Raw genomic sequence first — 15395 nt, 5'->3', positions numbered from 1 at the left:
AGGTTAGACCAAGATGGGGGAATCTCTGCCATAGGCTTCGGACGCTATCTGCCAATGTTCTTTGCTTCTGGGTCCCGAATGCTGGTGGTCTGCTGAGAATCCAAACAGTTTTTATCTACTAGAGATAAGATGTGAGTTCCAACGCAAGAAACGGGGCAAGTAGCCACTCATAGGGTTAAAGCTAGCCTGAGATAAGGTTGTTAGCCTCTAGACCTGCAACATTCCAGTCCCTGTACACACAGCGGCTGATCAGCCGGCCTCTGCAGACAGCCCCTTTCCAGGAGTTTTGCTCACCTTCTCCATCCCCTTGTCTCCCCGTTCCCAAGAGTGATGTCTGCCTCTTCTTCCTTTAAAGTAGAGTTGCTGTTCTAAGTGGACACCTTTAGGATCCAGACCAGGCCACATGATACCTGCTGTGGCTCTTCCCTCCTCACAGACACCACAGGCCCCTTCTCAGAGCACTTCCTACAAATCTCTAGCTATGAACTTCCAGAAGGGACACATCAAAGGGCCAGCTGTGGTTATGGTGGTCACACAAGCTCTTCCTCTCCAGCTTCCCTGTATCCTGCAGGGGACTCTGGGAGCTTAGCTGCTATGCCGTGAAACCTTCCCAATCTTCAGAACCTGTAAGAAGGGACTGTCTGTGAGCTCCATTCCTCCTCAGAGCCCTCTGTTCCTGTCTGTTGTTGTCGGACTTGGGGGGTGCCCAACCTGTGCCCCAAGGAAGGTCGGCCACCCATCCTTAATAAGCCAATGAAAAGAACCAAACTAAAAGTGGAAAGCAAAAAAAGGAGATTTATTCAATGTGGCCACATTGGGAAAAGAGACCCAGCTGACCCTAAAGTCAGTCTGCAGGGTACTGCAGCAAGATGAGAGCTTAAATAGAAGGTCAAGGATACGCACATCTAGGCAGTCCCAGACGGGTATGGCCATGTCCACCACTGACCCATCCTCATCTGGGCTTCAGCCTCATCTTAAGGTGGTCCAGCATGTTATTAGAAATGTGTGAAATCTCTTTCCCGGCTACCTGCTATTCCTGGGGGAATTCCCACTTCTTTGGGTCCACAGTTTCAACAGTTTGATAATCAGATTGAAAGTTACCCATTAACACTCTGCAGCCCTGAGGCTTGAACTCTCCTCAGAGCCCCAACCATGCTGTTGTCGGTTTATCTAGCCATCTTCCTTCAGCCTAGAGTTTCTCCTGGGGATTCTCCAGTCCTACCTAGGCAATTGCCTGCCCCAGGGCACACCATTCCCAGGCTCCGGTCCCTGGCCCTGCCCACCTGGGATGCCTCCCAGACTTGAGCTGTCTGTATGTAGTTAAAAAGTGAGCTCACATAACCAAAGGGCTGCTGTCCAAATCTGTGATGCTTTTGGGTGTAAGGAACTGTGACAGAGGAGACCCGGAAATGACTGAAATTCTGGGCTGCAGCTGGGTGAGGCCAGTAGAGAACCAGAATGTGACTTCTAGCCTACTCCAGCCCAGGTGATCACATGATCATTGGGGACTTTGCTCTGGGGTTTACAGGAAGAGTAGAGGCCTGACCTGCAGGCTGGGGCCTTGGCAGGAGCGGAGGCCTTCCTACTTCCTTTGCTCCACTGCTGGTTGTCCAGTGGTACACAGCTCCTCCCATCCTGCCCCGGCAGGCCCCTGATCAGTCCATCCAGGACCTAAGGGAAGCACAGCCAGGGGGAAGGAGGAGGGAGAAAGGGAGCCAGCTGGGGTCCTGTGGGATGATGGTCTGTCGAGCTTCCTCAAAGTGAACAGGTGAGTCATTGTTTTAACTGTACTTTGCAGAGTACTCTCTCTCTCTCTCTCTCTCTCTCTCTCTCTCTCTCTCTCTCTCTCTCTCTCTCTCTCTGTGTGTGTGTGTGTGTGTGTCTCTGTGTGTGTGTGTGTGTGTGTGTGTGTTTGTGTGTATACATGCATGCAGATGTGTATCCCTGTGTTCTCAGGAGCTTAATCGGAGGCAGACCTGAAACAATGCACTCGTTGTGTTTTTTCATGGCTCACAGTGTCCTTGTTTGGATCACAGGTGGCTCCTGAGGTCATATTCTGGGAAGGAAATAACATTTGAATTTTCCTTGAACATAAACTGCCAGTGTGAGGAGGCGCCTTCTAAGGAGGCCTTTTCAGATGGCAGCAGAGGCTCAGCAACAACAGGAGCTTGGCAGACTTTCTTCCAAAACTTCCTTCTAATCTGCAGCTCGCTTCTTCTCTCAGATCAACTGCCACCTTGATCTGAATGAACGGCTTTGAGCATCCGGGCAAGGAGGACGGGGTGCAGCCTCCCTGGGCTCCCTCCTTCCTTAGAGGGTTTTTTCCTTTGGTGAAAGAGAGACAGGCTTGTGACAGCTGCAGAAGGACCAAGTCGGGATGAGAAGCGACTCCTACTCACAGCCTGGCAGCCATTGCCTCCAGAAAGATCTAGATTCTAGAGGAGGGGGCAGGAACCACACGTGCACTTTTCTCTCCACGCAGAGAGTTGCAGCTGTTGATATTGGAAGCCTGCAACATAAAGTCACTCAAAAAGTAATATGAAAGCATCTATTGTGCTCTTCTCTATCACAGAGAAAAGCAATTAATATCAGAAAAAAACAGTAATAGGGAAATGAACCTTTAAAGTGAGGTAATTTGTAGGACTCTGACAAAGCTGTGTGGATACTGCAGCTGATGTTATGACTAAGTTTTATGATTTTAGGGTAGAGGATATGATCACATTAAAGCCCAGGGGTTATTTACTTAGCTGTTTTGTTGTTGTTGTTGTTGTTTTCCTTTTGTCTTTTGAGATAGGGTCTTCTATATAACCCAGAAAGGCTTAAAACTTGTGGCAATCCCCTGCTTCAGCATCCTGAGTGCTGAACACATCAGCATTGATTTGGAGGTGCAAAGTCAGAGTTCTCCTGTACCGTTCCTGAGGCTGACTGGACCAGCAGCTAGGACCGAGCCAGTGCCTCGGGAGTCCCAGAGAGCATAAAGACAGCAAGCTCCAGTTCCAGGCTGTGTCTTTGCCTTGGAGAAGCTGCTGGGCCTTTGTCCCATGGCGGTTGTGCCAGGCTCTTAGACTTCCTCCTCATCTTTGGCAGGTGTCTTTGTGCGGGATCAGATGGGCTCAGAGAACATATCCACCCTCTTTCTCTCTGGAGGGCCCTGGCAGCTACACCCTCATCAGCCTTATCTGAGCTATGTACGGGTTGGTCCCACAGTGACCTGTGAAGGTTCTTCAGTGCCTGATGGCAGCTCTGTGTTCCTTTCTGCAAGTACACCAGGCACTCGTCCAACAAGCATCTGCAATGGGCATATGACTGGCATGGGAGCCCAGGGCAGAAAGTGCATCAATCCAGTGAGACTCTGAGGAGCCATTTCTGGGTTCGTTCAGGAGAGTGTGAGCACCTGTTGTTCCCTCAGTGGCTTCAGCTCCCCCAGTGGCTGTGACAGGCTCATTAAAGACATTCCAGCTTCAGGGTGGTGGTCACAACCCAGTGAGAAACCTGAGCCACTGATGAGATAGGTATGCTTATTTACGTGCCGCAATCACTTCAACCAAGGGGTTTGGGAGTGTGGCTCTGTGATGGCGGGCCTGTGTCTATGTCGTTGGTTGTTGGAGATGGAGACATGGTGGAGGAGGAGCTAGGGTGGCAGGTATGACATCAGGCAGGGGCTGTTACTGCTGAGAGTTGCACTGACTCTGGTGACAGTGAGCAGGACCAGAGCTTTAGTGAGGAAGATCTCTGATCTGTTTGGTGTGGAGCTGACAAATGGCTCCTGGCAGAGCCTGAACTCCAAGACAGCATGTCCCTCCTGGTCCCTAGTCAGGATTCTGGACTCTGGCTTGCCATTAGGCTCAAAGGGTACAGTTTCTGGGTGGAGGCTGTACATATCACTCCGTGAGGCTGACTGATCTCTCTGTCTCTGTGTCTCTCTCAGTTCAGTCACATATTTCAAAACATAGGTAGTGGGTAAAATATTCATCCTGTCCATCCACCCTTTAGTCAACCGATTCATCCATCCATCCTCTCCAACCAATCACCCACCAACTTACCCGCCTACTCTCCCACCTGTCTATCCAGCTATCAATTTACCCATCCACCCATCCACCCACCCACCCATCCATCCACCCATCCACCCATCATCCACCCACCCATCCATCTATCTATCTATCCATCCAACCATCTACCCACCCATCTGTCTGTCTGTCTGTCTGTCTGTCTATCTATCTATCTATCTATCCATCCATCTACTCACTCACCTCCATCCATGCAACTATATATACAGCCATCTTTCCAGATATCATTTGTCCATCTACCCACCTGTGTATTCACTCACTCTTGCATCCATCAACTCACCCACATATCCACTCACTACAAACATGCATGCATACATGCATGCATCCATCCATCCATCCATCCATCCATCCATCTATCCATCCATCCATCCATCCCTTAGGTGTGTGTTGAGCACCTACTATGTACTAGGCATTGTTGCCAAACTTGAAAGAAGCAAAGGCAATTCTAGAAGTGGCTCTTGGACTTGGCTTCAGGCTTTGGTCATCTGTATTTTAATTTTAAGTTAATTTTTGAGATGCTGGGTTGTCTTAGTTAGGGTTTTATTGCTGTGAAGAGACACCATGACCATGGCAATGCTTCTAAAGGAAAACATTTAATTGGGACTGGCTTACAGTTCAGAAGTTTAGTCCATTATCGTCATGGCAGGAAGCATGTGGCACGCAGGCAGCTGTGGTGCTGGAGAAGGAGCTGAGGGTTCTACATCTGGATCAGCAGGCAGCAGGAACAAACAGTGAGCCACTCACTAGGCCTGGCTTGAGCTTCTGAGACCTCAAAGTCTGCTCCCACGGTGACACATTTCCTCCGATGAGGCCACACCTACTTCAACAAGGTCACATTTCCTAATAGTACCACTCCATATGGGCCTATGGGGGCCATTTTTATTCAGACCACCACATGGGTGAATAGGGTTTTAAAAGCCTTAAACAGACTACTTAGTTGTTTCTGATCCTGCCCTGAAACTAATGCATGGGGAAACTTTAGAGGTCCCCTGGGATGGGTCCCAAGCTGCTATGATGCTGGTCACTGCTGTGCTGCTGGCCTGAGTTCCTCCCAGTGGCAGAGGAAGCCTGAAGCCTTCTCTCTTGGACTCCAGCTATTTTTCTCTGCAACTGCTCCTTGGAATTAGGATTCTTTGAGACCTAGTATCTGTGCTATGCTCTTTTCTTCTGTCACCACAGTCTCACCTGGTCTGTGTTGTGCTTCCTGTCTGTCTTCCCTGTACAGCCCCTGCCCCCACTCTGTTCCCACCCAGCCTTTGCCCACTGTGGTGGGAGAAAGGCTCTGTTTGAGAGACTAGCCACCCATGTGTGTAGACATTAATTAGGGGACATTCCTAGAAGTGGTCCAGATAATAAACATGGGGGGGGGGAGTGACACCACAGTCTCACCATTCTTTCAATCACTTCATGACACAGTAGAACCAGGCAGGAGGCTATGAACACACAAAAGAGACAGCCAGATAGTGTCTTCCTTCTCTGGGTTGGGGGCACCACACTCAAAAAACTTCTTGCCCTGTGCTGTTTGTATGAGATGAGACCTCTGTTCTGAACCACAGCCCCATGCAGAGCTCATAGGAACATATGTGGCCGTGACAGCATAAAGAGGTCACCAGCAATAGGCCGGGGTACAAGAAACCTGATGTCTTCACACATGGGTTATAAAGAAAGATTCCAGGTGTGGTGGTGGTGCCTTTAATTCCAGCACTTGGGAGGAGGAGGAAGGTAGAGGCAGGCGGATCTATGTGAGTTTGGGCTAGGCTGGTTTACAAATAGAGTTCTAGGACAGCCAGGACTACACAGAGAAACTGTCTCGGAAAGAAAAAAAAGAAAGAAAGAAAAGAAAGAGAGCACACGGGTCTGTGGAGGTTTCTTTCAGGGGCTTGGGAGTTCCTGTGAGAGTGAGCTTTGGGCACATAGCTCCTGCACAGTCTGACGTGCCAGGAAGCTGCTGTCGTTAACTCCATGCAGGGCTTCTGTGTTTTTACTACAGAGCTGAGCACTGAGGCCTCAAAGACAACAGAAAGGATGGGCGTGTTGAAATCCTGCCCCCCCCCCGTGCCTGGCTTCCTTCCTCTCTTCCTCCCTCCCTCCCCTCATTTCCTCCTCCCTCTTGTTTAATGGAGTCTTACTGTGTAGACCAGACAGGTCTCTAATTTGGCATCCTCCAGCCTCAGCTTCTGGCACGCTGGGATTGTAGGGGTACCTTACCATTCCTGGTCCTAGAAGATTACCCTGCCACCCCCCCCCCACTACAGAGAGAAGTTTTAACTGGAAAACAGGATTTGAGGGAAAAGGCAAACCCTGGGAAGCATAGGCTGATGCAGACAGGAAGGGAGCTGCACCTGCTTGGGTCTGGGAGGTCTGTGCTATTGATAATGAGGTGACTTTTTTTTTAATCCTTCTCTCCTGGGTTGAGGGGATTTTCCTAGGTGAAAATTTGGAAACACCGACTTTAATCCAGGAACAATAGAGAGGTTCGCAGGTGCAGGTGCTTTTGACCTCTCTTGGGTGCTTGGGATAAGTTTGTAAGCAGTGAGAAACAGGGCGTGAGCGAATTAGGATAAAAAAGCTGGCAGAGTGATGCTGGTGGAGGCCACTGTAGTGAGGCCCCACAGCCCCTGGTCAAGCAGCAGACAGCTTCCCAGCACAGCTGCTTTTGGATCTCTGCTCAAGGTACCTGGATTCTATCCAGGAAGCAGCCTCTCCCCCCAACTCCGTGTGTGTGTGTGTGTGTGTGTGTGTGTGTGTGTGTGTGTGTGGTGTGTGTGTGTGTGTGTGTGTGTGTGTGTGTGTGTGTATGTGTGTGTGTGTGTGTGTGTGTGTGTGAGTGTGTGTGTGTGTGTGTGTGTGTGTGTGTGTGTGTGTGTGTGTGTGTGTGTGTGTGTGTGTGTGTGTGTGTGTGTGTGTGTGTGTGTGTGTGAGTGTGTGTGTGTGTGTGTGAGTGTGTGTGTGTGTGTGAGTGTGTGTGTGTGTGTGTGTGTGTGTGTGTGTGTGTGTGAGTGTGTGTGTGAGTGTGTGTGTGTGTGAGTGTGTGTGTGTGTGTGAGTGTGTGTGTGTGTGTGTGTGTGTGTGTGTGTGTGTGAGTGTGTGTGTGTGTGTGTGTGTGTGTGTGAGTGTGTGTGTGTGTGTGTGTGTGTGTGTGTGTGTGTGTGTGTGTGTGTGTGTGGTGTGGTGTGTGTGTGTGAGTGTGTGTGTGTGTGTGTGTGTGTGTGTGTGTGTGTGTGAGTGTGTGTGTGTGTGTGTGAGTGTGTGTGTGTGTGTGTGTGTGAGTGTGTGTGTGTGTGTGTGTGTGTGTGTGTGTGAGTGTGTGTGTGTGAGTGTGTGTGTGTGTGTGTGTGTGTGAGTGTGTGTGTGTGTGTGAGTGTGTGTGTGTGAGTGTGTGTGTGTGTGAGTGTGTGTGTGAGTGTGTGTGTGTGTGTGAGTGTGTGTGTGAGTGTGTGTGTGTGTGTGTGTGTGAGTGTGTGTGTGTGTGTGTGTGTGTGAGTGTGTGTGTGTGTGTGTGAGTGTGTGTGTGTGAGTGTGGTGTGTGTGTGTGTGTGTGTGAGTGTGTGTGTGTGTGTGTGTGTGTGTGTGTGTGTGTGTGTGTGTGTGTGTGTGTGTGGTGTGGTGTGTGTGTGTGTGTGTGTGTGTGTGTGTGTGGTGTGTGTGTGTGTGTGTGTGTGTGTGTGTGTGTGTGTGTGTGTGTGTGTGTGTGTGTGTGTGTGGGCTTGCCAAGGTTTCCCACTCACCTCAGTCTTCTGCAGTTGTTTGCAGGCTATGGCGCAGGCTGCTGGGCTGCCGCAGGTCAGCACTACTTCTGGCCAGCCCTGTGTGAGCAAGCTGGTTCTGCTTGGAAGCAGTTCTGTGGGCAAGACCAGCCTGGTCCTTCGGTACATGAAGCAGGACTTCAGCAGCGTCCTGCCGACCGTGGGGTGTAAGTGAGGGGGCCCTGGGAGGGGCAGATGGGGATGTGAGGGAGCCCTGGGAGGGGCAGATGGGGATGTGAGGGAGCCCTGGGAGGGGCAGATGGGGATGTGAGGGGAGCCCTGGGAGGGGCAGATGGGGATGTGAGGGGAGCCCTGGGAGGGGCAGATGGGGATGTGAGGGGAGCCCTGGGAGGGGCAGATGGGGATGTGAGGGGAGCCCTGGGAGGGGCAGATGGGGATGTGAGGGGAGCCCTGGGAGGGGCAGATGGGGATGTGAGGGGAGCCCTGGGAGGGGCAGATGGGGATGTGAGGGGAGCCCTGGGAGGGGCAGATGGGGATGTGAGGGGAGCCCTGGGAGGGGCAGATGGGGATGTGAGGGGAGCCCTGGGAGGGGCAGATGGGGATGTGAGGGAGCCCTGGGAGGGGCAGATGGGGATGTGAGGGGAGCCCTGGGAGGGGCAGATGGGGATGTGAGGGGAGCCCTGGGAGGGGCAGATGGGGATGTGAGGGGAGCCCTGGGAGGGGCAGATGGGGATGTGAGGGGAGCCCTGGGAGGGGCAGATGGGGATGTGAGGGGAGCCCTGGGAGGGGCAGATGGGGATGTGAGGGGAGCCCTGGGAGGGGCAGATGGGGATGTGAGGGGCCCTGGGAGGGGCAGATGGGGATGTGAGGGGAGCCCTGGGAGGGGCATGGGGATGTGGGGGAGCCCTGGGAGGGGCAGATGGGGATGTGAGGGGAGCCCTGGGAGGGGCAGATGGGGATGTGAGGGGAGCCCTGGGAGGGGCAGATGGGGATGTGAGGGGAGCCCTGGGAGGGGCAGATGGGGATGTGAGGGGAGCCCTGGGAGGGGCAGATGGGGATGTGAGGGGAGCCCTGGGAGGGGCAGATGGGGATGTGAGGGGAGCCCTGGGAGGGGCAGATGGGGATGTGAGGGGAGCCCTGGGAGGGGCAGATGGGGATGTGAGGGGAGCCCTGGGAGGGGCAGATGGGGATGTGAGGGGAGCCCTGGGAGGGGCAGATGGGGATGTGAGGGGAGCCCTGGGAGGGGCAGATGGGGATGTGAGGGGAGCCCTGGGAGGGGCAGATGGGGATGTGAGGGAGCCCTGGGAGGGGCAGATGGGGATGTGAGGGGAGCCCTGGGAGGGGCAGATGGGGATGTGAGGGGAGCCCTGGGAGGGGCAGATGGGGATGTGAGGGGAGCCCTGGGAGGGGCAGATGGGGATGTGAGGGGAGCCCTGGGAGGGGCAGATGGGGATGTGAGGGGAGCCCTGGGAGGGGCAGATGGGGATGTGAGGGGAGCCCTGGGAGGGGCATGGGGATGTGAGGGGAGCCCTGGGAGGGGCAGATGGGGATGTGAGGGGAGCCCTGGGAGGGGCAGATGGGGATGTGAGGGGAGCCCTGGGAGGGGCGGATGGGGATGTGAGGGGAGCCCTGGGAGGGGCAGATGGGGATGTGAGGGGAGCCCTGGGAGGGGCAGATGGGGATGTGAGGGGAGCCCTGGGAGGGGCAGATGGGGATGTGAGGGGAGCCCTGGGAGGGGCAGATGGGGATGTGAGGGGAGCCCTGGGAGGGGCAGATGGGGATGTGAGGGGAGCCCTGGGAGGGGCAGATGGGGATGTGAGGGGAGCCCTGGGAGGGGCAGATGGGGATGTGAGGGGAGCCCTGGGAGGGGCAGATGGGGATGTGAGGGGAGCCCTGGGAGGGGCAGATGGGGATGTGAGGGGAGCCCTGGGAGGGGCAGATGGGGATGTGAGGGGAGCCCTGGGAGGGGCAGATGGGGATGTGAGGGGAGCCCTGGGAGGGGCAGATGGGGATGTGAGGGGAGCCCTGGGAGGGGCAGATGGGGATGTGAGGGGAGCCCTGGGAGGGGCAGATGGGGATGTGAGGGAGCCCTGGGAGGGGCAGATGGGGATGTGAGGGGAGCCCTGGGAGGGGCAGATGGGGATGTGAGGGGCCCTGGGAGGGGCCCCTGGGAGGGGCAGATGGGGATGTGAGGGGAGCCCTGGGAGGGGCAGATGGGGATGTGAGGGGAGCCCTGGGAGGGGCAGATGGGGATGTGAGGGGAGCCCTGGGAGGGGCAGATGGGGATGGGGTCTGCTTCGGGATGGCCCCTGTCCTAAAACCCAAGGCTGGGTATGCCGGAACTTCAGGGAGGGACTGGCTGTCCATCAAGGGCGGGCAGGCACAATGTTCTGGAAGTGTGTGTGCAAACAACCTTCACTAGGGGTCAAGTTTCAGCTCAGCTGGCATTTTTGTGTGTGTGGATTCAGGGGCAGAGGCTTTGTCCTAGGAGGCTTGAGTGTGGGGGACTGGCAGTGAGGACAGCCTGCTAATGAGGCTAAAGAGGCTCCCTAATTAACTTACTCTATTGAGAACTTGCTCTATGCCTGACGCCATGTACCTAGGCTTCCCTCGACTTTTCCTGGTTCTCACTGCATCCTTATGATTGTAGCTCTAATGTCACATGGACTGTACAATTCATCAGCATCATATACTGACCCCCTTTCTCTTGGGTTTGGTCCACTAGGTCTGGAGTGGGGCTGTAGATGCTATAAGGGAAGAGAGGGAAAACCTCTCTGTATGCTTGCTGTTATGTATGTATGTATGCATATATGTGAGTATGCATGTATGTATGTAAATATATGTTTGTATGTGAGTATGTATGTGAGCATGTATGTGGATATGTATGTAAGTATGTATGTGAGACAAGGTCTCACTATGAGGCTCAGCCTGGCCTGGAACTCCCCTCATGCTTCTGCTTCCCATGTGCTGTGATGATAAGTGTGTGCCGCCATACATGGCATGTTTTAATTTAGAGAGCAACCCCCTCCCCATGACTGTCATTCTTGTTATTCAATACCATTGGGGGTTTTCTTAGCTCCCTAAGTGGATGGTCCAGCCTCCAGAGGCCCGGTCAAAGAGAGCGAGCCATGGCGTGATCAGGGGTTGGGGTGGGTAGGAGTCCCTCGTGCTGAGGCTCTCTGCTGGGAATGAGCTTCAGGACTGCTTTATGCATATGAGGCTAGCACTCTACTGTGGGCCTGCTTTCCAGCCCTGAAAATTAGTTTTTTAAAAGACACCTCAACAGTCAGTCCTTAGAAAGCCCGGGCTGCCTTTGCTTTTAGCCACTGTCATTAGCTGATGCCAAAATTGCCTGGTTTTTGAGGTTACACATTGGGCAGCATGTAGGGTCTTTCTGCACTTGCATGTGTGTGGGCTGAGATACAACAGGGGTCAGGAGCCATGAAGTCTGCTTGTGCCTACCCCTGATGATTTCATCTCTAATTACGTTCCTTAAAAAAATAGACATATAGGGTTGGAGAGATGGCTCAGAGGTTAAGAGCAGATGGCTGCTCTTCCAGGGGTCCTGAGTTCAAATCCCAGCATCCACATGGCAGCTCACAATCCTCTCCTGGTCTGTAGGCATAGCACTTGTATACATTAAAAAAGATATATTTGAAATCTATTCTTTGAGAATTTCCTCCCCCACCCTAACCCCCTCCCCACCCACTTCCATTTCCAATTCCTCCAGAGGTCTTTTACTGCATCCCAAGGGTTTAGCTCCACCCCAGGTGGAAATCTACGAGCAGTTGCCAGCTGTGCTTGACTTTATTGGGAAGTTCTGGCTTCTGGACCAGGCATTCACTCAGCCTCCATCAGCACGCGCCCCGCTGTCTCTCACTGGGCTGCTGAGCATAGACCACCCTGGCAATCTAGCAGTCACTGATGACCACCTTATTATCCCCAGCAAACACTCACTGGCCTCCTTGCTGCAGGTGCATTCTTCACGAAGGTGGTGGATATTGGCTCCTCATCTCTGAAGCTTGAGATCTGGGACACAGCTGGCCAGGAGAAGTACCACAGCGTCTGCCACCTCTACTTCAGGGGTGCCAATGCTGCACTCCTGGTATATGACATCACTCGGAAGGTAGGGTTACCACCCACCTCCTCCCCTGGCCAACTATACTGTTTCCTGCCTTCTTCAGGGATCAATGGCAACGGAACATGCCTGGCGTCGTGTTTTATGGGAACTGCTCTATCAATGAAAAGGGACTATTAAGCCCATACTACTTACCTCATTCAGGAAGCCCTCTTGGTAACCCCTCACAGGCAGAGTTAGGCTCTGTTTCTCTGCAGTCTCCCGGCACACTCCTTACCCCTAATCATCACTATCAGTGGTGCTGGGGTGCTGCTGAGATGGCAGGGGCCTGTTACAGACGCAGCCCACTGTCAGAGGCCATCCATCTTGCATCACCAGAGGGTGTAGAAGCACCCATGGGGGTGACGCTGAAGAACTGGACTCACATGTCTGTGTGTGTCCAGCCTGGCCTAGGGTAGGGTGAGCTTGCTGCTCCATAGCCTCTAAGAGGAGGCAGGGATGTGGGAAGTAGCCATACTGCATGGGAGGAGGCAGGGAGGCACACTGAGTAGAGGAGGCCTGGGAGAAGGTCTCAGAGAAAAAGTTCCAGTGGATCCAGACAGTATGTCTGGAGATGGGTCCGCACAGCAACCCTAACTCCAGAGGACAGGAGAAAAGTGCCAAAGGATGCAGGGCCAAGTCCCCACCACCTGGCCTATGAGGAGCTGGTCTGGGGCGATAATAGTTCCCTTGAACTCTCTTGCACAAAATGGTGTCCGGAGTGGAGCTCCTGACCCCAATTGCCCTGTGACCTGGCTCTCTGGTGTGTGGTCTGGTTGCACCATCCTCCCCTACCAGGGTCAGCCCATCCTGGCTGCCCTCCCAGGGGACCAGAGTAGTTCCTTGGCATTGCATTCTGGGGAAAGGCCTTGATGTGGGACCTTTGCCTTTCTCTTCTGGCTAAACAAGGAGAACTCCAGCATGGTTTCCGCTCTGTCTCTTTAGGGTTCCTTTCACAAGGCCCAGCAGTGGCTGCAGGACCTGGAGAAGGAGTTCCACCCAGGAGAGGTGGTGGTGATGTTGGTCGGCAACAAAACGGACCTGGGCGAGGAGCGGGAAGTGACCTTCCAGGTGCCGCATGGTGGAAGGCAGCAGGAGGGAGTCCTTGTCTCTGTGGACTTGAGGGCTTTTGAGACCTTGACACCTGTGCACCACACGGGCACATACACACACACACACAGACATACACACAGACACACAGACATACACACACACACACACACACACACAGACACACAGACATACACACACACACACACACACACACAGACACACAGACATACACACACACACACACACACAGACACACACAGACACACACAGACACACAGACACACACACACACACACACACACACAGACACACACAGACACACACAGACACACACACACAGACACACAGACACACACACAGACACACACACACACACACAGACACACAGACACACACACACACACACACACAGACACACACACACAGACACACACACACAGACACACAGACACACACACACACACACAGACACACACACACACACACAGACACACACACAGACACACACACACAGACACACAGACACACAGACATACACACACATACACACATACACACACACACAGAGACACACACACACAGACACACACACACACAGACACACACACACACACACACATACACATGTGCACACACACACACACACACACACGGACACACACGGACATACACGGACACACACGGACACACACACAGACACACATACACACACGCATTCACATACACACACAGACACACACAGAAACGCACACACACACACATACACACATGCACACACACAGACACACACATACACACACATGCATGCACACACACAGACACACAGACACACAGACACACACACACACACACATGTACACACTCACACACCCCCCACACAGACACACGCACACACGCTCACGCTGTGCTTCAGGCACTCATGTGTCCACCTACAGACTTGCACTTGCATACACACCCATGACCCCTCTACCCACATATATGCTCATACTTCATAAGCACACGTGCTCACACACATGTGGAGTCAAGCATGAATATACTCTTCACAAGCACACATACACACGTGTGCCTCCAAACTCATACATGTTAATGCCTCCACATGGAATCCCACATGCACATGCCATCATGCGTGCAGAAATACAGAGGAGTCCCTGTTAGTTCCCCCTTTGGTTGGAGATTGATGTAGGAGGTGTGTGTACACGTATGCACACAGGGATCGTGTATATGGGATAGTCTGTGTGGAGAGTGTGCGCACACATGTGACCCAGCACAACCAGTCTTTTCTCTGTTGTCTTGAGGCGGGTCTTAATGTGTTCAAGGCTGGCCTGGAACTCACGGTCGGTCCTACTGCCCCAGCTTCCTGAGTGCTGGGATTATAGGTGTATTCCAGTTTCTTGTTGTGAGTCAACCAGACGTCCATGGGGGGACTCTCATTAAACACACTGACCTTTTCCTTTAGGAAGGGAAGGAGTTTGCGGAGAGCAAAAACTTGCTATTCATGGAAACCTCGGCCAAGCTGAACTACCAGGTGTCGGAGGTCTTCAGCACAGTTGGTGAGTGATGGGGCTCCACAGCAGAGTGGGAGCTCGCCACTGCGCTCTTCCCCTGCGTCTTCTTCCGGTGTCCTGGGGCTGGGAGGGGCCTGAGGGCTTGGGTCAGGGTTCTGCTGGGCCGGGATTCCCTCTCCAGTAAACCCCTGTTTCCTACAGCCCAGGAGCTACTGCAGAGAGCAGGAGACAGGGGGAGCAGCTCACAGGAAGGTGAGGCGGTGTCTCTGAGCCAGGAACCCGCTGCCAGGAAGAGCCAGTGCTGTCCATGACAGATGCTATGTTGCTGCCACTGCAGGAGATTGTGTGGAGTGACGTCTTGAGAAGATGGCTGGTGGCTGGTCCTCCCTTCGTATTCTCTGTTGAAGATGGATTATGCCTGAGCCCTGGAGGCTTCCAGAACAATAACTGCTTGCCAAAGCTGCTGGGAACTGTCAGGGATAGGATCCAGTCCCAGAACTGTCAGCCCCACCTTACCAGACACCACCCCATTCCTGGGTGCCCTGAGCCAGTGTGCCCGCCCCACCTGGATGGTCCCATTCAGCTGCCTTGCTACAGCACAGGAGAGCTAAACAAAGCAGAGCAGAAGCATGAACTGGGGAAATTCTCTGATCCATGTGATGGGAAGACAGATGCTTTATCCTGGGGCTTCTGGTCCATAACTGGACCACCGTGGTCCTGGGAGTTGCCAGGGGAGAAGGGGCTGATAAAGGCATCACTCAAGGAAGAAATGGAGCGATGAGGCAAAGGTGTCATGTTTCAGTGAGATGACCCTGGAGAGACAGAGTCTGGAGTGCCTGGGATGGAAGTGTCCCTCTTCCAGCTGGGAATGGACAGAGCCGGGCTTCTCTCTGATGGTGCCAGGACTCTAGAGTCTCCCCTGCATTGTCTATGTGTCCTTCTCTCT

At 53.5% G+C, this 15395-nt stretch overlaps 1 protein-coding gene across 1 annotated transcript; it reads left to right on the top strand.

Moving 5' to 3' along the window:
* The first annotated feature begins 7823 nt into the window (after positions 1–7823).
* On the top strand, positions 7824–14807 carry Rab17 (RAB17, member RAS oncogene family). Its single transcript, XM_035439270.1, has 5 exons — positions 7824–7980; positions 11749–11900; positions 12837–12962; positions 14401–14494; positions 14651–14807. Exons 1-5 carry the CDS (start codon positions 7824–7826, stop codon positions 14758–14760), a joined length of 639 nt encoding a protein of 212 aa, XP_035295161.1. The 3' UTR covers positions 14761–14807.
* The last annotated feature ends 588 nt before the right edge of the window (positions 14808–15395 follow it).

Source organism: Cricetulus griseus, chromosome 2 (genome assembly GCF_003668045.3).
Source record: "Cricetulus griseus strain 17A/GY chromosome 2, alternate assembly CriGri-PICRH-1.0, whole genome shotgun sequence".
NCBI classification, from domain to species: Eukaryota; Metazoa; Chordata; class Mammalia; order Rodentia; family Cricetidae; genus Cricetulus; species Cricetulus griseus.
The sequence above is the reverse complement of the archived record's forward strand: the minus strand, read 5'-3'. Positions and strand labels throughout refer to the sequence as shown.